The sequence below is a fragment of the Sparus aurata genome, chromosome 12, assembly GCF_900880675.1.
Source record: "Sparus aurata chromosome 12, fSpaAur1.1, whole genome shotgun sequence".
NCBI lineage: Eukaryota > Metazoa > Chordata > Actinopteri > Spariformes > Sparidae > Sparus > Sparus aurata.
Window position 1 is genome coordinate 15,932,265 of NC_044198.1, and position 24,425 is coordinate 15,956,689.

Here is a 24,425-nt window from a genome sequence, read left to right on the forward strand (position 1 = left end):
TGTGTCCTGATGTTTCCATCAGCATCTCAGACCCCAGGGTGAGCAGTGCAGGTGTGTGGTTGTGTGTTTGCAACCCTCGAGCTCTCTGCAGGACAGAGACACTCATTGAAGCAGAGCCGAGAGAGTGTTTATAATAAACACACAGAGAGTGTTCAAACCACCACCCACCAACCACCACCCGAGCCTTGCCCCCTGTCTCTGCCCCTGGCAGCAGTAACGCCCGTCATTAGTCTTACATGATGGTGATTTCATGTCAAGTGAGGGGGCACGGCGAGGCAGCACTTTGTGGTCTACCACAGACTCAAGCTTCAAGTGTTTCAGCTTGTTGGACTGGCACTGATGGCTTATACAGTGTGTGCGTGTGTGTACATACATTCATTATGTAAGGATGATGTATTGTAGCAGCGTGAGGGCAGGCATGTCCTAAAACACCTGTGTGATTAATCAGAAAATCTGTATTTCAGAAAATCGTGACAAAAATGTTGATGTTTCCCAATGCCCATGTCGTCAAATGTCTTGTTTTGTCCACAACCCATAGATATTCAGTTTGCTGTCATAGAGGGGGTAAAGAAACCAGAAAATATTTACACTTATAAATTAAAAAATGACTTAAACCAATTGATATGTAATTAAGATAATCGCTGCAGATTAAAATAGGTGTCAACTAAGCGCCAAACGAGTCCTCACAGATGTCTTTCTGCACCGTGGTGCTGATAGAGCACTTAAAGTGGCCCTCTGAGGGACTTTTTCCTCCAAGAGCACTTGTGGACCGGTAATGGACTTCTAGCACCACAAATGGAAAAAGTGAAGGATGATGAGACATCACGCATTTGGATGAAAGTCTACTGGAAAATCATGAGACTGTCACTGCCTTACTGGCATAAGAGAGTTTTGAATAAAGTAGCCCGGTAAGCCCTGGTTTCAAGCCCGGATTCAGAAACTGCGTCTTTCAAACAAGCCGTCAGGACTCAGAAAAACACAGGCAGAGCTGAGGCGGAAACATGTTGTGCAATTCTTGCGCAGGCGTGTGGCAGTTGACCAATCAGAGAAGAGTGGGCTTTTCAGGAGGGGGGGCCTTAAAGAGATAAGCTAAAACAGGGAGCGTTCAGACGGAGAGCAGAGTAGCTGCAGTTTGAGAGGGGGACAGTATGAGGAAAACTGTGTTTTTTTAAACATTAAACCCATGTAAACCTTTTCTACAGGACAACCATAATACAAGTATGAACTTGAAAATTAGCATAAAATGTGACTTTTGACTAATTTAGCAGAAGAAACAAGGTATTATAACAGAGTCCTGAATGATGTGTGTCCATTGCTCAGTAGACATCTGTTGAGGTGATTTGGTGAACATCACAAGTATGTTGAAGGGAAAACATCTTTTTCACCAGCTCCTCTTTAGCAAACACTCCTTCAAACAGATGCACACACTCATTCAGTCCCTCTCCGGTGCACATAAACACACAAACAAACACGATCTGAGCAGATACTGGCCTGAGTCTGGGTTCTGTCCGTGGGGCTAAACTTAGCAAGCTGCGACCCCTCACCCCAGTTTCCTCCCTCATAATTACAGGAAATGAGTCCAGCCAATCAGAGCGGAGATGTTTGGTGCATATTAACAAGCTCAATAGGAGCAGTATTTGAGGACTAGACAGGTAAATGACCAAGTGTGTGCGTGTGTGTGGTGGGGAGGTTTGCTCAGGTTTGCAGAAGCTGCAGGAGCAGATGAAAAGTAACACCAAAGTTTTGAGTTTATCAGCTCACACTCCAGATTGAAGCCGTCTGCCGTGTAATTCAAGCACGGTGACCGTCAGACAGAGCAAATGGTAGAGCTGCAAGAGACAAACTGTCAGAGATTTCGGTCCAGACGGACTTTATTCAATGTCTTTTCCAGCTGCCAGAAAATTTTTTCATGATTTCCTTTGGTTTTTCTTTTTCTGTGCACGCACACACACACACACACGCACACTGAGTAGCATCTCGCATTCACATCTGTCTTTCACTCTCTGTTCTGTATCTGTCATACACACCCATACATACCAGAGGAAAGACACAGTCACACCGCCGTGTTTTTCTTTGTAACAACAACACTGTCAACACAGATGCTGCCTGTGATGCAGGCCCGTGCTTGTATTTGTTCCACGCAGCCTCTCCGGAGGACAGATGAAGAGACTGAGCGATCACTTTGTGGCTCGTATCCTTAAAGTTCTTGAATTGAACTCAAGTTTGAGTTTCATGGCTGAGATATTCCATCATAATGATCACTGCGTCTCCTCCGGCTCCCATCAGCTAGGAAGCGCAGCTGCTCTTGTTCCACTTAGGAATAATCGCCTTACCTGTGGGCTCCCCGACAATTAACACAGATGAGAGGCGAAAAAGAGGCAGCAGAAATGACTTAAAGCTGCGAGCCGCTCCGCTCTTTTTCCCTGGAAGGTCAGCAGCCATGTGAGAGACATCCTGTTATTAGAGAGAGGGAGAAAGATGAAAAAAAAGGAGAGAGACGTACAGGATGAGTGGGGGATGATTGAAGATCGAAGAGGAGAAGAGGATAAGGATACTTTGCATGATTGGGTGAAAGTCAAAGTGGTGAAATGACCTGAGCTTGAAATTTGGTCTCAGCCCTTTCAGTTGTAGATGGCGGATATATGAGCTCCTTCTAATAACTCGACTTTTTTTTTTTTTTTCCCCCTTCAAGAGAAAGACAAGTGCTGGAGAGCTCCGGCTGGGTAAAGTGACAGGATGCTTTCTGAGGTCCGATGTTTGGATGGTGAGTATCTGTATCTGTCTGAACGAATCTCATGAAGTCCTTTGCAACATCTTGCTTGTAAAACTGAGACACAACTTAGACACACATAGACAAATCTTCACCGCAAACTCTCAGATGTAACTTCAAGTACTTTCCGTTGATGCTCCAAGCCGACAATATTGTGAAGAGAGAGTGAAATCCAAGGCTAAAAGCTGTATTGATCAAGATAGACCGAGTGTCGATCCTCCTGCAGCAGAGGTAGTATTTAGCAGGGAACGATCCTGTCTGTGGGTGTTTGTGTGTTATGGGATTGTAATGCCGTCTCGGCGGCAATTTGCCCCCAAAGTGACGAGCTAATTGACTTTCTGCTGAGCATGTGGATGGCTATGTAAAATAAACCGTCTCTAATAGAAGCCTGTTTTCTCCACTAAAGTATCACGTGAGACGCCGGCTCCGTCTTCTGACTGGCGTGCCCGGAAATGAGCGAGATCAACATCTGATGGAGTGTAGTGAATTTCAGAAACTCTCAGAAGCTTTCATTTCACCTGACCCGCAGGACTTAAAGACACATTCTTTTTAATCTAACAATGACCAACGGACGATTTTACCCGTACAAAAGATTTTCACACTGTAATTAAGGAAGTATTTCATTTCTGTGGTGCTCAGTTTTTTTTTATGTGATGCCAGACAACAGCTCCCTCATGAAGTCGAGTAGATGGATATACCCCAATTAGGAGGTCAGATATATTGGGTTCTTAGTTATCTGGAACGCATAGTAACTGTGCGTTCATGTGCTGTTGGAATTATCACAAACAAATTTCAGGCTGGAAATTCCTGTGAATGATCTTTAAAATAGGAACAACATCTTCTTAAGCCGAGTTGACAGCGTATGACGCTGAAACGTTGGGCTGATCGTAAGAAACTTTTCTGAAGTCATGTAGAGTCACTCTGTCATTCCCTTTGCTCTTCCTTGACACTCAAAAAGCGGTCAACGTGTTGTTTAAACCCTCTGAGCACCAACGTGCAAAACTAAATCAGAAGAGCCACTTCCCAACTCAGGAAATGGGACCGTCTGAGGAGCACGTGAATGCAGCATCAGTGGTGCTTTGATCTGGGCAGTATTGGCGCACCAGATTTTAAATAATGTTGACAAACTTGTCATGTAACAGCCAAACAATACACTAGAATCCATTTCAGAAAACATTTGAAGCGAGAAATAGGCAAGCAGTAACAGAACCCTGGTTCATATGTAATCAGCACTGCCCATTTTGACAATTTGATGAGCATCTCTAAGCCGCCCCCTATCAAGATCCAATGTTTTTAACCCTTTGTGTCCATAGAGGCGGCATGCAAAAATGTGGATTGTCGGAATTTAAGATGCAATTCCCCAAGTTACACCCATACAGAAAAGATTACAGACTAACTGATGCATGATAATTTGTGGTGAATTGTTGAGGATGAGCTCAGGAGACTCACGGCCTGAGGAAAGAAGCTGAATGGTGGTCTGGTGGTGCAACAGCGTTTACTGCTGTATCTTTTGTCAGACATCAGCAGGGTGAACAGACAGTAGCTGGGGTGGGGTGTTGTTTTCTTTTTTATTTAGTTATGATAAAAATCCGTTTGAAAATCGGCAAAGTTTCCCTTTAACACCGCCATTTTATCTGTATAGAATCGTAAGCACTCATTGCATCGCAGTACACAGTACCATTGTTACCCACAGATACAGCACATATACTTTTAGCCCTTGATTTCAGCAGCGAGCAGGCGTGCTGCATCGTTTAATTAGCATTCCTTTTACATTAAGCAACGGACTTGCCTCTACAGGACCCATCATAAACAAGCAAAAATATGCTGACGCTGCACCAACGCAGAGGCTCGGTGTACTGTCGGGGAGCCGAACCCGTGCAGGGCTGTGAAATAGAGAGTTACTGTACCTAGAGAGGACAATAGCAGCCTGTATACGTGGGCGAGGCTCTGCTTGGACTCCCCCTGTGACAGCGACCTGCTGGCAGGGAAGTAAAGAGGGCCGGAGAAGCCGAGCGCTGGTTCGAGTTGGAGAGTAACTCACACCCGTAAAGAATGTCAAGAATCTGTGTGTTAAAGTTCACACTGTATCACCATCTGTGGCCGGATCCTGGCAAATAAAAGGCAGCTGTGTGTGTGTGTGTTGATGTTAGTGTGCATGCGCTTCAGAAGATGGATGGGGGGGGGGGGGGGGACGGAATATTGTAATTATGCAAATCATCAATACTGGTTCGTCGGTTGATCGATTTCTCACGTTTCAAGAGCTTGATCACGTAGACAACAGTCTCTCTCACTCTCATGGAGACACACAGGTAGCAGGCAGGACGACAGTCCGTAATTATGACCTAACTTTGCGGTTTATTGAAAAAGGCAGATCAGCTGGACCACCCAGAATTGCAGCAGAATTCACCTGTTTCACCCGAAAGGGAAAGTCCGAGATCCTACACCCCTCGGCCGTGTCGGTCCGGAGCCGTTCCCAGCTGTGATTCAGTGTGTTATTCTGCTGATATAATCTTGGCTCGGGCTCTGTTCCATGACACTTGCTTTTCTTTTTTTTCCCCTGCGATTTTAAAGTTCATAAACCTTTTCTATCTGCATGAAGAAGAAGAAGACGAAGAAGAAGAAGAAGAAGAAGGGGTTCTGGGTTTCACCGCACTCAAAACACATCCACATGATCTCCCCCGACAGTCTGATCTTTCGTTGGGGTAATCTCAGCGAGGCTTTTGTCCTGAATTCTTGCGTGTCTGTCCTGCTGTAGGCCTCATTCCGCGCTGCATCTGATTCGCGCTTGTCCGCCAAATAGCAAGTGACAGCGAGTGCCACTCAGACTGTGAGACGAGATGGAGAAACAGATGAAATCAATTTCTCTCCTGCTCGTGTTTTTCCCCTCTGTGTTCCCGATGACAGATTTTGAAAATTGGCTTCATATGTGCCTCTTTTTGCTTCCACCTTCCGGCAGACTGGGGAGAGGGCAGAGGGCACTTGGAGTCGTACCTGTGAGGCCGTCTACAGGGAAATGCGCTGACATCGGAGCTTTGAAAAAAAAATGTTTTCATCCCGGAGGATGAGGAGGATGCTGCGGTGACAATACAGGAGAAGCTGGGTTTGCATAGATCGTATCAGGTGAGTGTGCCCTCGGAGTGACATCTCTTATCAACTGCAAACGCTAATCCGTAAATTGAAGACTCGGTCACATCCTGGAACAAGCGGGACAGTAGCGGCAGTGTCAAAGCTGATAACAGGAGCCAGCTGCCACTCTCGCTACACTATCGTCTATAAGGTGTTTTTGAGAAATCAGATGTTCCAGCGAGTGTATTTTCAGCTGCCATTGTAATACCTGGCTCCCTGTGGCACACTGCTTTATCTGGAAACAAGCTCACACACACACACAGTACTGCATCACTTTGCAATCCCTGTCAGGTTCTGGCACTGGCTGCAGGATTAGGGAGGTGACAGGTGACAATCTCACGTCAGCATGTCATGAAACCGGATTTAAACATTGGATTAACCGCATCACCACTGCAAAGCAAAAACGGTGCGTCATGTTACCGTTGGTTGCATGTCAGTTTGCAGTAGTTGTTCCCACTCCTGTTTACTGTGCATACTGCATGTCAGTCGTATCCCCGGTGGGTAGTTTCGACTCCAGCAGCTGCTGTTCTTTGTTGAGGCAGTTTGTGTTTTGGCACGAGTTGTCGTGATTTTCCAGACTTTTCCCCCCTGAGTGACACTGTGAATGTTTTCTGTTTATTTTTGACCAGTTCTCCTGCTGTTCCTGCAGATATATTGTGTCCTATTTTGGAGCTCCATCAGGTTTCTCATATTACTCTGAAAATATTAACGTGCAGATGGTTGGAAATCTATTACAGTGACAGATACTGCTCGCGTTCAGCCTTCAGTTACGTGCTTTGGTTGTGCTGCAGAGGCCTGATGTGATCACTGAAAGAAAAAACAGACTCCCTTTGAATAAATGAGTTATAAGTGTGTTGGCTTTGGCCCTTAAAATCCCCCTCCAGTGTATTTTGATATTTTGATGGTATTTCAGAGTCCTTTCCTTTCCTATTCATGTTGTTGTCCACGCTAATATCGGTGCTATTGGTAGTCCATGCTTGTGTTATTAATCCTGCTAGAATGTCAGTGAGGTTGCGATGGTAATGACCACATGACTTTTAACCACGCCACCATTCTCCTTTTTGCTAAAGAACATTAAAGGTTTGACAGGAAGGAAAAATTACTGAAGGGGTGCTTTAATGACCAAGACTGGAGGAACCATTGGCTGTAGCTAGCTAACGTGAGCTAATTAGCGCAGTTAGCCGTGGAGTTAGTGTCCTGAAGCTGAGTGAAGTGAGTTTATCAGCTTGTAAAATGTAGACAACTCACGGTACATCTTGACTGAAACTACGAGGGCTAACGGACTATCTTCTCTTGAGGTAAAGTGGTGTTACTGGTTAATGTGCTATCTTCATTAGATTATGCTACAGATTACATAGACATCTTTATCATAATGTCAAATTTGTTGTTTCCTTTACATTCTGTTGAGAGTGTTCTCCCTAGTTTTCCCCGTTTCCTCTGTAAATTCCTCTCGTATTACTTTGATATTTTGAAAGTGCAGAGGGTTAAACCTTTTTTAAAGCTGTAGCCTAAATACTGCTGCTTTAGCAGGGATTCAAGCTGTAATTTAGCTACCGTGAGCCAGTTAGCAAGGGTAGCCCTGGAGCTAGTGGCCTCATCAGCTGACTGAAGTCGCTCTGAGAGTTTATTTGTTCATTTATCATACTAAAATATAGGAGCTAATGCCAAATGTAGCAAACTAGAGCTTAAATTCAAGTCATATCTTGTGTGATTATGTGGAAGGAAAAAACATGTTCAACAGCTTCATGTACTGCTTTTGTGGAATATTTTTAAAATGGTTCTTCTAACATCGTAATTTGTATTTCACCTATATGTCAACCAACCTCATAGCAACTCTGCAATTCCAGTTCAAACGTCTTGCCTTCAGAGTCTTGATACAGACGTGGAGTATTTTTCTGCTTTTCAAATCAACTTCCAGGGTGGAAAACGAGTTAGCCACACCAATCATTCATTTGTCCTTCATCTTTAGTTCCAGCTCTGTCCAGTCTGAGAAGAGACCGGCCCCTCTCCTTGTCTTTCCAAGTCCTCTGGTGGCTATGGGAGCTTTACGTAGAGGAGATCAGATCAGGTTACAACAAAAAGAGAGAGAGAGAGAAAGAGAGAGTAGCAGCCAGCTAACCTGCTACAGCCCGGATTGTTATTGCAGGTGTTCAAGAGCAGACACAGCTGTTAATAAGCACTACGTAGCGCAACACGTGGAGCTGCACGATATGCAGATTAGGATTTAGGGATCAGATGGTTCCAGGGGATGAAATCCCTTTCTGGTTTTAGAGAATCCTCTGGTTGAATCTTGTGTTTGCTTTCGCCTTTTATTTTTTTGCTACATGTATGTTTGAGGAAGGCTTAGTTGGTCAACCACATCTGTTCACAGAGAAGTGAAAATGTATCATCCGGAAAAAGCGCTTTGTCTGTGCTGTTTGAGTGTGTGTGTGTGTGCGAGTTTGTGTGTGCAATATTGATATAAATGACCTCAAAATGTTAAGTACAGCACTCAAGTAAATGTACTCAATTCCAACACCGCCTTAGTTCAGTACATTTCTTTGGAATACATTTAAATTGATTTCATTTTTGTATATTTTTTGCTCTTTTGATAAAAGTTTCTGTGCGGTTCACCACAAAGTCATATAACCTTAACATACATACATAATACCAACAGTAACTTAAATTTAAATGACCTCCAATACAAATTTGAAAAGGAGATTTGTCCATCTTTAATATCAAGTCACAGTAGTTGGTTTTATTGAATACATCTTGTATCACAGGCACGCCAATGTTTGGGAGTTGGTGTTCACTCCCTAAAATTTAAGAGGGGGGTGTGTGTGTGTGTGTTTTTATGATTTGAGTTCTTGCATGTATGAGCTGTTGCACCTCCTGTCCTCCACCTGTATGATGTGGCTTTGACTAACAGTAGTTCTCTTGTACTTTTCATAAAGATCAAGTTTAATAACTGATCATGCAGGTTTTGAGCGGTGTGGCTTTATTGCTTTCTCGATTCAAGTCTGAGCTGGAGACACACACACACAAACACACACACACACACACAGTTTTTTCTACAATTAAGTACTGTTTTCTCCTTTTGGACACAAAGTGGTCAAGATGGTGGGTGTTCCCCACCTCTTACAACCTGGGTGTTTATTTTAGTTTTCGAAAGTGCTGCAAATTAAGCAGTAAGTAACCTTGGGTGGACCGTTCCATGGGAGCACACGTGGGTGAGAGGGAAGGGGGAGAAGAAGAGGGGAACTGGGAGAGAAAACCTCAAATGTGAAAATGGCTGGAACTCCGAGGGTTTTGAAAACAGAACTCAAGATTTCATTACACATACCTGGACAGCTGAGGGCATGGAAAATCCCCTCCCTGTGTGTGCGCACACACACACACACACCAACGCACTCAACAGCTGGGCTGGTCAGAGAAATAATAAGAATAATGTTAACTAAATAGAGCAGAGCCAACACGTGTCAGCTTCAGAAATGTGCAGAACCCCGGTCATCAATCACAGACAGGAGGCCCTCAGTCCCGCTGACAGGCTCGGACAGAGGAGAGTTTCTTGGCCGCCCTTTGTGTGTGGACGGGTCGGTATAGCCTGTGTTCCCAGACCTGCCTGCAGCTCCTTGAATCAGGTTTGGTTGGGACCCATCCAAGGCATTTAAAGACTGACTGACGCTGAGGCATCACATCAAACCAACGTCAACAACCAGGGTAAAGCTAATGGTCCTCACTTGTCAATAAGGCCCTTTGGCTGCGCTCTGTAGGTCCTCCTCTGTGTTGTTTTATTAGGTTTCAGTGTCGGCGTAAGCTGCGGATCATGAAAACCATCTATGTGAGTGTGTGGTGGGAATATTCTCATGGTGGCTTGACAGTCTGCTGGTAACTGCAAGCAGTAAATTGGCCTAAACCAAGCAAAACAGAGCAAAGGGAGACAGACAGTCCTGAGGGGCCGAGCAGGAATATAGTCCCTAAAATTGAACCTTCAACAGGGTTCAGAAGGACAAGGAGGGATCGAGGGCTGTAGGGTAGAAGGTGGGGGCTGGGGATCCCCTGGCAAAGACAAAGCCCCCAGGGTTCCTACTCTGAGATCTAACTTCGTCTGTGTAAACATGTCTGGAATGACAGACTCAGTGTGTGTGCGTCAAATGTGCTACATATGTAGCCAAGGAGTACAACTACCCTGACTCTGTCCGAAGTTAAAGAATCTGACCACAGACGCTTTTAAAACTCACCGATTAACTCATCGTATCTCGTGTTAACAGACTTCATGGACTCTTTGGTGGTTGCCAGGACAGTGTCCCCCTGCATCCAGTCTTTATGCCAAGATAAGATAATCACCTCCTGGCTCTAAGCCTCCAAATACTGTGTTTTCATTATTGATTAATCTTTTGGTTGATTCCTTGATTAACAGATAGTTAGGAAGTTAGGAAGTTAGGAAGAGTTGTTTGGTCTAAAAAGATGGAAGAGGATTAGGGTTCAAAAGTTAGGATATTTCTTTTCTGAGAAGTAATTTTCTTTCAGAGTTTTTTGAGGAAAAATGTCACAACTCAAATGTTTTACAGTGGCCGAATCCTCTTCCATATAGAAAAGAATATGGTCAAAAAAAGATGTCATGCTCAAATGTTGTTTTTTTGAGGACCCCAAAAAACAACCCAAAGATTACTGTCATAGTGGAGAAAAGGAATCAAACGTTTGATTTAGAATTTTGACTTTTTGAGAGCTGAGAGCTAGTCAATCTGTCAATCAATCATTGCGGCTGTACCTGGCTCTTGCTTCAGTTTAGCATACAGGCATGAAAGCGGTATTGATCTTTACATCTACTGTAACTCTTGGCCAGAATGCTCATCCAAACTCTCAAAGTATTTCTCGAGTCCCGCGAATATTTGATTTATTGATGTGCGTGAAAACACAAACCACTGTCCGTCCCTAGAATCATAAATTAGTCTTTTGCGGACGCTTTGAAGATCCAGCTCTTGAACTGTTGTTGATCTATTGTTTCAGTTGATATGTTACAGCAGAAACCCAAGCGGTTCATATTTCTCCTGTCTGCAGACACATTGAATACAGCGGGCCCAGTACAAATGGAGTTCATCACCATCCCGATGTTCATAACCCCCTCCGTGTGTTGAATGGATGTCTCACTGCGTCCAATCGGTTTCTCCGCCCGCTGTCCGTCTACATTAGACACAGGGCGACGGGACAGCTGTCTCTGCGCCTCGTCTTGATCGCGCACATGGATGCATGTGTGCCGTTGCAATAGATCAGGCATGGCAAATTAATGTTACGTGGCTTGTTTGACTGAGTAGCCCTCTCCCTGCTCCGGTCTCTGATCCTGACATCGGACCCAAGAGGGGAAATCACCACCGAGGAATTTTGGCAGGCTTTGATCACAGGGGCTGTCCAGTGAGGGTGCGGGGTCAATGCACTGTGTGCAGAGGAAAACATGACACACTCATCTTGAACTGAAGAACGGGTTAAGTGTGATGCCAAAGCACACGATTTATTATCCAGACAGTGGAGTGTGAATGGGCTTTGTTAGCGAGGTGACTGTAAAATTGCCTGCAGTGGTTGACTGTCAATCCGATATAAGAACACAATTCCCTGCTGTGAAGCACAGAGAAAAAGGAGTAACAATTATGACTTCATCTTGAAGGCCAGAAGCCACGGATGACTGTCATAAACAAACATAATGAGACTGTAATTGCTTATCATGACTGTTTACATTCTTTCACGCAGAGCCTTCAGATAGAAGCTCAGCAGGTCATAAGAAAGTCAAAGCTGCTGATTAGCATCCGCTCAAAGAAGATGCATTTACAGTGCAAGATCATCCCGACATGTCAGTGACGCTTAACCCCATACTCAGTCTGCCTGAAACAGTTCGGAGAGCATTCAGTATCCCCAACATTCCTCCTGCAGCATCCTCGCATTAATGATGAACACATGTTCAGAGGGAAGAGGGTGGTGCTCTCAGGATTTCTCTGCTTTGACCGCCACAGTTCATTGTTTGATATTTCCCTTTTAGACTATTATTGTAATCATGATGAAACCTCAGGAGGGATATAGAGTCTTAGATGCTATAAAGATCCAGGGTTCATACCTCTGTGTCCTGCAGGTGAAGCCTCCTATCAGTCGGCTGCGCACCAGCAGCACTGAGACAAAGCTGAATGGGAACAGAGGTCCTGTATAAGAACCTGCAGGAGCGGGAGGAAACGGCCATCCATCATGGATACCATGTGATGACATGTGTGACCCCCGTGTCCTCTCTTTTTTGCAGACACACAGATTTGCTGGTAGTCTGACTGCCAGCGCTTTACCTAGGATCACATTGTTTCCTCATTAGGTGCCATTTATCACTATGTCATAGTATGGAGAGAAAAGGAAGATGAGCTTTTTGAGATTTCACATGGACTTTTTCTGGTTGAAATGATTGCCAACGATACTAAATAAACCTAATGAACATTTAACTTTACATGAGTATTACCATTTTTTTGCTACCTTACATTTCACTACATTTTAGACGCAAATATTGTTCTTTTTACTCCACTTAATTCGTTTGATTACTTTGGTCACTAGTCACTTTGAAGAATTCATGCTGCGTCTGAACCAGAGTGCATTTTTTAATCATTTTTTAAATCATATTTTTATTATACTCAAGTGCCTTTATTACCTGAAAAACACTATTGATAAGCAGATTTAGTATTACTCACTTAATATCTCACATTTCTGGAATTACTCAATTTCAAGTCAAACCGCTGGCATTGAAATAATGCTGAAGTTAAAATACAATAGTTAAAGTCCACAAATCATCATCTTGAATCAAAGTACAAGTACCCCAAAAAATGACTTTGTTACAGTGATGCGATGAGATGTAAATAATTACTCCGCCACCTGCTCTCCCTTTTGAAACGAGGACTGTTAAAAAAGTGGGACTAATTCATTGAGAACAACAAGCTTCTCTTATGATCACGTGCGATAGAGCGCTGAGAATGTGTGGGTTTTCCAACAAAACACTGAAGCGTCGTGGTGGAAGTTTGTCAGTGCACATGCAGAGCTTATTGCAGGTTGGAATTAAAACCTGCAGACGGAAGATGAAACTAAGTCAAAACTTTTCCTCTCACAAACCTCCCCCGGTGACGACTCGTTCTCTCCTCGCACATGTACCGCACTTTATCGGTGGACCCCTTAATCCGCCACAGCTGGCGGATTGTAAATACAATTAACCCCAGTAATTGTGTGATGTTGACTTTGGGTTTTGTACACTTTCTCACTGACTGCCGGTAGCCCGTGCTCTCCGAGGATGACATCATGGGGTTTCAGGTTGCCCGCTGTGGCTTCGGTTCCCAGGGGGGTTGGGTGGGGGTGGGGTTGGTGTTCGGGGGGGGGGGAGCCTGAGCGTAGACTTGGAGAACAGATCCTCACTCGTTCTCTCTCTCCCTCTCTCTCTCTTCTGCTCAGACACATACATACACAGTCGGCTGACCTCTCCGCCACCTCCCTCTGAGCTCAGAGTTTGTTATTGGCGCGGTTATGATGTGTTGACGGATGAGACAGATGTGTGTTCCCCCCCCCCCAGCTCGGAGATAGTTTGTCGGTGTTGTTTTCAAAGTCGGAAAGCTCTGGAATTAGCTGAGCAAAGACAATAATTCGGCTTCGTGGCGATCTGGTCAGGTGGTTTTCATGTTTAGAAAAGCCTGGAATGTCAATTTAGAAACATTGTTTTGTCTTTGACTTTTTAATAAGTGTGTGTTTTATTTGAGTTGATGCATTTGAGTGTGTGTGTGTGTGTGTGGGTCAGCTCACATTTTTATTCCCTCTGGAAGACAGATGAACCGCTGTGTATATTATTGCATGTAAAGGTTTGCAGTTCTGCAGAGCAGACTGGTTCAGAACAAAAGTCACGGACCGAGGACAATGCTCACGTTTGTTTAAAAAACCGCCGGGGTAGTGAGGCATTCTAGTGAGGAATTCTTTCCTTGCGATCACTTCCTTCTAACGCTGCCATTATCACGTAAAATATCAGAGCGAACAGCTTGTTACGGGCTCGTCTGATGGATTTCTTCCCAGGCAGCCCAGACCACGCTCGCCCAGTTCAACCTCGGTAAGTGTCAGTCATTCTGTCAATCATCTGTTTTGGTTATTTAAAGTCACTGGAGCCTGCAAAGTCAACCTCTTTTACTGTGATGTCAAATAAGCAGCGCGGGCCAGCTTTCCTCTGGTCCTCCCGTTTTATTTTTCCACTCCCTGCATGGACACACCTGGACGACAGCAGCCGCTGGATCAGCTGATGCTGCACATACGTCCAGAACCAAGGCATCCTCGAGGAAGTGCTGACATTCGAAAACTAAACTCAGCCGTCTTCTTTCTGCCTGGAAATGTGATGGATAGAAGCAGGAGGTTCTTGTCTGACAGGCGAGCGGGAGCAAGTTGTGAAATCACAGGGCTTCATGACGGAAAACCTTTAACACTTCTGGATTGCGCACACTTAAAAACAAGGTCTGAAGGGAGGGATTTGTCCCTAATCCCGTATTGATCCTTCCTAGACAGGCTGTCTGGCGGACCAACAACGCTGCCATACCTACAGGCACACGGCCCCGCTGGCTGCGTGCCTCACCACATCTAACTATAGAAGCAAGCACAGGCCGAGGCCAATTTGTGGCTGATTTAATGGCTCATAGTGGCGTCGTTATGTTGGGTCCAGAATGGCAGAATTGCCCATTTTGTTTTCCAGTTTAAATGCCAGTCCCTCCAGACGCCTATGCATTATTAGCTTGTTGTATGTAAAGCCTGTGAGTTGCGGACGTTTCGCTGCCGCCGAGTAACAAACTGCATCCATCCATTCCGATCAAACTAAACTGCACTAGAGGGAGAAGTCAGCTATTAGGAAAAACGAGCCAGCCAAGGCTCAGACTTTTGAGAAATCTCCATAAATAAGCCGAAATTGAACTCCCTGGTTTGTTTTTGTCTGCTGTCTAGTTTGTTTCGCTGTTTGTCTTGTTACACAAGAATGATTAGACGCACTAGTGCTCTGTAAACCAGTTAATAGTGTAGATTTGGTGAATAAATACCAATTCAAGTGACATCTTAACGTTTTCAATTATCCTATTGCTAAGCAATGAAACTATGTGCTTGGCAATCTTAATGGAACCACACAACTACTGCAAAGTTCTTCACAGAAGTTTCAAAAGTAATCATACATCTGCCTCAACTGGGGCTGAATTAATTTGACCAGTTAAAATTCAACAAAATTAGAGATGTGTTTTTTTCTGGCAATACATTTTCTTTTCTGCAGGAGAAAAAAAAACAAAAACAGCAGCAAACACCAAAAATACCCAACCAAGTGCCCTAACGAGCCAGCTGACTCTTGGGACGTTGGTCTGCCCGTTGGTCCGCAGCTTTTCAATTTAGAATTTTTTCCAGTTTATGACTAAGTAACAGCGAAACTAATGATCTTGGGATGCCACCCCAGAGGAGGACAGACTTTGTTTGTTGTGTGAGCTCGGTGAAATTCAGAATGACGTTCACTTCTTGTTTTGCTGTCCTGTCGACGATAATGAAAGGGATGTGCTTTTTACTAAAACGTCCTCCATTTATGCTGATTTCTTTCGGTTTTATGATTATGGAAAACTTGAGCTGTGCTTCAGGAAGGGAACCTTTCTTGGGTCAACAAGAACAGAATCAAATGTATCTAGCACAGAAAACATGTACATGAGATACTTGTAGGGCCTCACGGTATTTTCATGTGAAAATTGTAATATAAACACCGGGTTGACTCCTGAAGCAGCTGTGTCTCTTTACATTAGCCACACAGCTTTGAGCACGCTGGATATTGTGTGCGTTGCCGAGAGGACTTGAGGTAAAACAGGTGTCAAAGAGGATTGCAGGAATGAACACTTCATCGTAACACGTTGCTTTTTACAGTTGTTTTTATTTACGGGGCTATCTTGCCAATACCACTGTAGTTGGCTACATGGTGGTGAAGAAAAGCCCAGTTTTAGGCACATTACTGCTTCTGAAAGGGGGGAAAAAACACGGATGTTCATGTGCGACAAAAAAAACCCCAAAAACCCTCCCAATCTGCAATGAAGTCATGTTGGATAAGAACTGCTGATCCCATATGCCAAAAGATATTTTGATATAATTCTGCCATGATGGAGAGGAGACTCTCTATACGAATAAGTGCTCTAATCCTGGTGTGTGCCAGATTACTGAAAGGTTTCCCAAATCCCTTTCACTCTCTAGCGGAGAAAAAAGATGCTGCCATGTAGGGAGCGGTGTTCAGGTGTGCTGTCAGAAGCAGCTGTCAACACCTCATTGAGAAGGTGTCCAAAGAGCATTGTAGGATTTGTGAATGAGAATTAGAGTGAGTCAGTTTGAGGGAGGAATCTTTTGGTTGTAATTTCCCAGACATCTGCACCGCATAATCTCTGTCTTATGGAATGACAGGAATTAATCTTGGCAGGGGGATCGGCTAAAGACACAGAGGTGCTGCTAATAATCAGTGTGTGGCTATAAATGTTGCCCTTTTACTACATACTCTCCGAACAAATGGACTCCGTCCAAGTAGAACTGAAGTCAGCCAATGACACAATGCAATGAGTCCCAGAACTTGACTGGGGTACTCTTATTATAATTGTAGGGAGCATAAAATAATCGTAAACACGGGAATGGTAGATGTGGCCTGTTTGTCTGAAGCACCTGTCTGTGGGACAGCAGTTACCCCAAAATCCCCGTCAGTCAGTCAGACGAACTTGGCCCGTGCCCTTGGTGAACAACTGGGGTACACCACTGCTTTACAGATGAAGGGGAGGGCATGAAGGATCCCAGGTCTCATAGTACAGAGAAGTTAAATATGCAGGGTGTGTGGACAAAGACAAAAAGTTGATGACTGATAACTGATGAATATCCTGATAAATATCCATCCAGGGGTGCATTAGTGTAACAGAGAGACAGAGGAAGAAGAAAAAAGGTAGAATGAGAGTGAGAGGGACAATGGCTGGAGTGTGGCTGAACAGCCAGTCGAAACGTGTGCTCGCATTCTCGCTTTGTTCCATGAGATCACAGTTGTGGCAGATGCAGGATAGACTGGGAGCAGCTGTTTTGCTCTCCGTTCTCCAGTTACAGACGCTGGCACTGCCTGCACTCTGGGGATGGGCAAAGGGGCACGTTGTTGAGTCTTAATAGTGTTTGTTCTCTGAGGGTGGGCACAAAGAGTCCTCAGACCGAGCACTGCTCCACCAGTATTCTTGGCATCGGAAGAGAGGGATGTGGCCGAAGGTGTCAAAGAGAGTGGGACTGGTGACAAGACATAACACGCAGCTGGTCCCGCTCTCGCAGGACCCATGGCGCCATTAATTACGCCGACCGTGGAGGCTGCAGCGAGTTCCAAATATCATTGGAAAATGAACTAATTTATCGTGCTTGTCAGTCGAAGTCGGATCAAATAAGCATCAGGTAGAAAGCACTTAAATTGAAGAATTTAACACATGGATACATTTTGGTGGAATTTGTAAAGAATTACTGGAAAGTCAACCGGCAAATTTGGTAGAGATTACAAGAGATTTTATAGCAAAGGAAGGGAAAAACTGAGAATTTTAGGCAACCAGCTGCCTGACTTAGTGCCATGAAGTTGTGCAAAAGAGACCTTTATGATAAAACATACAAAAAAACATTTTAAGCTGGCCTCACTCTGCTGCATTCTTCAGCCTGGTCTCACCAAATGGCGTAGGACTAACGGGCCAAGGTTCATTTTACATGACATCACACCACATAGAGCAGGAGAGTCCACATTCGGGGCAGGAGTGGATGGATGAATCAAACCAAAGCCCTTACAGGCAAGTCTTGCCACTGGGCAGCCATCTTGGCAATGTCCCTGGGCAGTTATTTACAGTTAGACGTTAGTGCACGGTTTTCCTCAGCGCATCAGTGTGATATCCTGCTCTCACAACCTGGAATGACACCCGAAAAGCTGAAATAAATAACATGACACGTAACATTTTCTTTTAAAGTGACATGCTGTTTATATGCCACCCCACGAGACCACGTTGCCACATTAATTTGTTTGTTCTTGCAGGTGCGTGCCACTTAAGTTATGTTCTCTATATATTTCAGGGATTGAAAAGCCAAAATAAATGTCCTCAGGAGTCCAGTGTGAAGTAGGATATACATTTTGGGGCCTCCAACAGTTTCTTACGGGTGTAGTTTTATGATTTTTACTAAACCTACACAGAGCGCTATGTACTGAATTCAAAGCAGCAATAATGCATTCTCTACGCAGCCCTGACACGGATGACTTGGCCTTTAAATTTTCTTCACACTCCGTTTCCACGCATTTTAGTCTTGCCCCATTGGTGTCGCACGCGCCTTCACATGTGCACAATACTTTCCTTCGCTATAACTCGAGCTACTACACCGCAACATTCACAATCGCAATAGCAAATGCTTGTAGTTGCTGTTGTGTTCTCCAAAAGTATGCAGATGTCTCATAACCCTAAGAGAAAGTATGGAGCGGGCAAAAGGTACTGAAGGTGGAAACAGTCTAATGAGACGCTTCTGCCAGCAATTTTCCAGTCTTCACGGCCAACAGGCCGAGTCAAGAGAGCAGAAGACAAGCGAATACAATTATCTAGTGAAAATCAACTCTTTTCCATGGAGTCAGAGAGGGTTTTACAAGTGTTTGCTGGCTGCAGGCGTTCTCTCTCTGCCAACGGTGTTGATCACAGATAAAAGGGAAGAGAGATGTTTGATGGATGGTTTTAAAGATTAGGCAAGTGATAGAGGCGCAGTTTGGTCTTTTTGTAAATCAGGTTCAGAAATTGACGCCACCATCGTATAAAATGAGTTTGAACAAGACCTCTAAACCGGTGAATCACGATGTTTGAATCACAGATCGATCCAAACTATTTTCCCCTCAGTGTTACTGAGAAATATTATGAGTCAAGCCAGTGTCTCAGAGCAAATGTTTTCCGTCAAGACAACCACAGACTTACTGAAACATTTCTCAAAGTGATGAACCCCAAAAATGTTGCTGATTCGCTTCCTCAGATGCAACAAAAGAGAGACTGTAGGGTTTTTGGCCATAGACTGTTTTGACATGACCTCAAATAAATGTCTGGAATTTCTCTTCTGCAGAGTCTTTTTACTTATTGGCAGGCATACACGTGTATATCAATATATCTACAGCAAGCTAATATCAAGGGATATATCGGGCCAGGCTAATTTATCCGTCCAGCTCTGTCAGAACGGTCTGATGCTTGATATTTATTTCCTTCAATCCCTCCATCCCTCCAATTGTTTTATGTTATAATTCAATGATCTTGACAATTAAATGGTTATAAAGGTCAAAGATCCAGTACACACAGCTTAGGAAACCATTTAAAGACCTCTTTCAGTTTATCATCATGCTCCTGTAGGACTCTTATTTAAATTTTGAAGACCAAAATGAGATCTCCTCCCCGCTAGGAAGTCATAAAAATCAACATTGACGCTGAAAGACGGTGCAGTTTCAGGGGATATGAGAAGAAAAAGGCATATTATCATACTTCTTCCACACATACTGCTACTAATCCTGGACTGATTTTGAAACCTGCTCATGTTTTACAAGTGAAAGCCCAATTTAGACACGCAGTCTGTTCTTCTGCTATTTTAGCAGTAAAGACTATGTCTGTGGTTGCATCTGATGATGCTCGCTCATAGTCGGCGCGGGCCTGGTGTTGTCTTCCTCCCTGTCAGCAGTGTGGGGATGGTGCCCACAGTGATGCACACTTACAGTAAGTGAAGGAGTGATGTTTCAGAGATGGATAGCATTTCCAGTATTTATCGACTGCTGCGGAGGCGGCCCTGGACGACACCGCCTTCAGATACATTAGCGGTGGAGGGAGACTTGACGGCCTGTCGGAGGAGAAGGGGGGGGGGGGGGGTCGAGGAGCGGGGAGGGGCAGACGCTAAGACATCACCTAGCTCATAGTCAGACACAGAGGCATCGATCGTCAGCCCCATTGCTCTCCGGGCTGCTTCCTGTGTTTTCATCGTGCCATCATTGGAAGAGAGCAAACAACAACGTCAGGGGGAAAGGCTACTGATAGCTCTGTATGTAATGCGCTCGTGTCTCCGGGGAGGGAGATTTACATGTACTAGAATGCCCAATAATGTATGTCTGGATGCCACTGAATAAGCTGTTACTGATGGAATGAGAGCAGGAATACATACAAACTTAGACTATATACTGTCTGAAATATTGGATATCATTATATCATGATTTTCCTGGTTTTCATTACAGTCATGTGATGTAATTATCTCAACTTACCAGACTGCTCTACTTGTTCCAATTCTTGCCTTTACCCACTTAGTCATAATATCCACATCACGTATTATTAATCAAAAAAGAAAGCACCAATAGTCATCCCTACAATATTGTCAGATTTTCGATATCATGGTATTTAATCATAAATATTTGATATTTGATTTTGTCACCTAGTCCTAGCTTTTATGAAGTGCTTTTGAGAAGATTTCAAATAACTGAGATATTGCATATCACATTAGAGCCTGCATATACAGCCATATAACGTCTGGGTATAAAATAACTTGCATCTTCCTCATAGTTTTCCACTTGTTGAGTCCCACAGAGTAAATCGCGATAAAGCCATGTCTTATGTTTGAGTTGTTAGTAGGTGACATGCACATGGCGAGGTAAGGCGATCACACCCATAATGATCAAATTCATGTGTATGCATCTAAAACTTTAACCGTATTGTACGTGTTTTCAGTGAAAAAGAAGATCCCTTGCGTATTCGATAGATAAAAATAACTGCTTGATTCTAGCGCAAGGAGAGGCAGCTGTGTGATGTCTCCACTTGTCTGAGGAACATGTGCACAGACTCCACGGCCTTTCTGGTAATTTCCACACCAAGACACATGAATTATGTCCAAAGGGCGCCGTAATTTCACACAGATGTGAACTATGAAGGCAAACTGTTGTGTCTCACATGTGGCACTCTTACTCCCCTCACAGACGGTCCATCACAAACATCAAACATGTCTTCTGTTATTCCCACACTGAGGAGATTAATATTTCAAATGATGTCTCCGTAACATATCACAAGCTCTCTCTCTGTTTTTTTTTTTTTATTTATTAATTTATTTTTTAACATTCCTTTACCTCCAAAACACATATGGGGCCTGGAATAATAAATATTCCTCTACAGACCAATTTATTTTAATCTGCAGAACAGGACTGTGAAATATGTAATACAACATCAAGAGTGTTCGGTGTAACTTTTGCAAAACACTTTTCTGTTTTAAAAGCTGCTCAGGCAATTGCACTATTAAGCCAAAAAAACAGGTGTCGATTTTTTCCAGTGTTGCTTTTCCCACTGAGTTGCATGTTTCTGTGGCGGCTCAACCCAAGTAACTGTTGGACTGTTTCTCCTAATTAAGGGGAAAGGGGGCCTGATTGACAAATGAGCTGTGGGTCAGGCAGCCAACCAGAGACTAGAGTTTCCCTGCCAAGACTGTAAGGGCCCATGGGTTTCCCATCAGCCACAGGAGCAGATGGTTTAACACTTGCTCAAAACCTACGTGGAGGAAAACAGGAACATCTCCATCTGCTTTTGTTCGAGCCGAGGGATTAACAGGTGAACCCCCTCGAGTGGTCCGAGGCAAGGCAACAAGTAGGATTACACTACGGATGATAATACATGGAATGTGTTGTTTGTTGATTTGATTGATTTCCTAATTCGGCGTATCATTTCTGATCTGGTAGACTGGAGATTTGATTTTGCTTCATGCTTAGCTCCAGAATACTGACTTAAACTGTGGGCAATTTTGTGCAACTGATCGACACTGATTTCATGTGTTTACCTAACGATTACCTAACATTTCATTTGTCATGTCAGAAAATGGAAAAGTGGAACGACACGATATGCTAACTTGGGGTCAGTGTTGCTGCATTTGACAGATGTCATACCACAATTGACATTTAGTAGTTACAGACATACATTGCATGTACTGTACATTTGAAAAACAAAAAGCACTATATTGCATGATTGTAAACAATATTGCACATACAAAATCTGAGATGCAAGTACCAGGTGCGCTGTTTACTTGTCCAAAGAAAATTGGGGTATTCCATGTCTTTATCAGAAAATGCTACATTAGGAATGAGGCCTAATTCAGTAACCCCTAAAAGAAGATGCTGTTGACATGAAACGTATCAAATTCAGAATATTGTCATATTAGGAATAGAAGTGTGTTTGTAAAGGCTAATGTCTCTAATGGGCACACAGCCGGCTGTTCCTTGTACAAAACGATGACGGTGTCCATGTTGTTTCCTTTATCCAACTTCCACATCCGAATGCCTTAAGCTCACTGACTACAAGGCGGACATTGACTCAAGGAAGATCCGTGTTTATGGTGATTATCATAAATGTTTCCCTCTAAGATGAGCAGACCAACAGCTGAATGCGGAAATATCTGTGCCCGTCTCTGCAAATCCATGTCTCCTGGACAGGATTCAGGCTGAGTTGGGGGGAAATCCTGAAAAAGTAAAGGCTTAGTTATAGTGTTGTGATGGATGTGTGTGTGTGTGTGTGTGTGTATGTGTGTGTGTTTTGTTGATTTAAGCCATCTGAATTTATCATTTATCATTTGGAGACAGAGCGGCTCAGCGGTAATGGATGGAAGGCCGTGAAGAAAACGAAAATGTGGATGGGGGGGAGATGACACGTGAGTGGTGAAGTGTAACAGCGAAGAAGAGTTGGAAAGATCTGGTCCAGTCAGCAGCACATCTCTCTTAGGCTCTGTAAACAGGATGATTAGATTGTACAGTTAGCTTAACCTGATTTCTGTCACCTACTTTAGGTGGAATTCAGGTCATTTGTGACAGTTTGCTCCGCGTCTATCTGTAAATTCTGCAGATATTTAATTATTTGATGGCACAGTCAAGTGTTTTTCTTCCATTAGGCTTGTTATGCGTACTCTCTTGTACCTCACTTCACACCTTGTCACTTCATAGAGGCTTGTTTTGCATCAGTTTCTGATGGACAAGACCAAGGTGTTTAATGGATGCATACATACTTTGTTAATCAGTGAAGTTTTGCAAAAAGGTTGCAGTTGGTTCATCATAACTGTGTGTGTTTGCTTTGTACTGTCAATCAGCAGTGTTTACATGTGTTCAGCTGTGTAGGAAGCTTTTGGAAACATGCGGGTGGTGTCAGGTCAGATTCAACTGGCAAAGTCTGAGAGTGTTGGCGGTCTGAGGATTGGACGCCATTGGGTAGTCTGGTTGCGTGCTAGCTGTTCCATGACCATTCTGATTGGCGGTGTGCTAGTGAATCAGTGTGTGGGAGGGGCGGAAGTGACGATGGTAAACAAACCACTTAAAACAGAGATAGCACAGAGTTACAAACTACATTTCATCATTGCATCACATTTTTGGGATATTTCTACATATTTCTGGAAGCCATGGCTGCGTGGGCCGAAGAAATGAAGGCGCAGCTGATTGCACTGGTGGAAGAGAGACCACTGTTGTACAACATCACGCTACAGTGCTATTACAACCGGAATAGGAAGGATAAATAAACTGTGGCGTGAGATTGAAAGCGAGCTCCGTTTATCAGGTAATATCTCTTACTTTTGCACAACTTGCAATCACTGTATTAGCACGACAATGCATGAAAAACAAGACAGCAATTACAGGCATGACATTGATGGAAAATAGTCCATAAATGATCGATTAATGTTGTCTGCCTTGGTCGAAACTTGAAATGACTATCATGGCTTGCTTTGTAATCAGTGCTCTGTACACAAAATTAAAGTGTTTGGTGTTGGTATTCAGTTTAATGTTGCTAGTCTACTTACTTGACTAGTGTAAATCGGACATGCAAAAAGGGACATATCATTGAACTGTCTTTGGTGCCTTTCAGGCAAAGAAGTTCGTAGGGAATTGGGATAACCTCTGTACGACCCACAATCAATCTTAAAAAAAAAGGCTCCTTCCGGAAGCTCAGGGGCACCGAGGACGGCGAGACGGCAGTGGATCCTCAATCGGATCCAATTCATTGAGCCAAACACAAAGGAAAGCACGTCCAACCTCACTCGCAAGGTAATAGAATTTATCATCTCTGCCTTTACTAAAACATGGTCTTGAAAGTAATGTGTGCAAGCATGCCCTGTTATGAACAGGAGGATACAATGGTATTAAATACACCATTGTTCTTTTGTTTAGGAATTGTGTGATGCTGCGCCGCCGTCGACTCCTGGGTCACCTGAGGGGGCGAGCATGGTGACCAATTCATCTTCGGAAGGCAATGGCAGCACACAATCAGAGGAGCCTGAGTTGGACATCCCGCTGACTGGCTCCCCGATTGCAGAGTCGACCATCTGTGAGTGCACCCTCACCGAGGTTTTGGTGTCCAGTTTGACCTCAGAAGGTACTGACCAAAGCCAGCCCCTTTTCCCTTTTTATACATTCTATGCTGCTCTGTTATACATGGTAAACCACTTTAGATAAATAAAGACTATTTTTTGGATAAGCTGTTGTCTTCCT

General features: G+C 43.9%; 1 protein-coding gene and 1 long non-coding RNA gene across 2 annotated transcripts in view; both read left to right on the forward strand.

The window, feature by feature from the left end:
• Positions 1-24,425, forward strand: part of bmpr1bb (bone morphogenetic protein receptor, type IBb) — a 59,962-nt gene that overhangs the window by 2,179 nt on the left and 33,358 nt on the right. The window contains exon 2 of the mRNA XM_030436273.1: positions 2,693-2,764. Coding sequence (XP_030292133.1) covers positions 2,754-2,764 — 11 coding nt within the window. The 5' untranslated portion in view covers positions 2,693-2,753. The remainder of the gene's footprint in view (positions 1-2,692; positions 2,765-24,425) is intronic.
• Positions 23,249-24,200, forward strand: LOC115592974 (uncharacterized). The gene is made up of 3 exons (XR_003986247.1): positions 23,249-23,496; positions 23,803-23,981; positions 24,105-24,200. It is a non-coding gene; the product is annotated as an uncharacterized LOC115592974 (long non-coding RNA).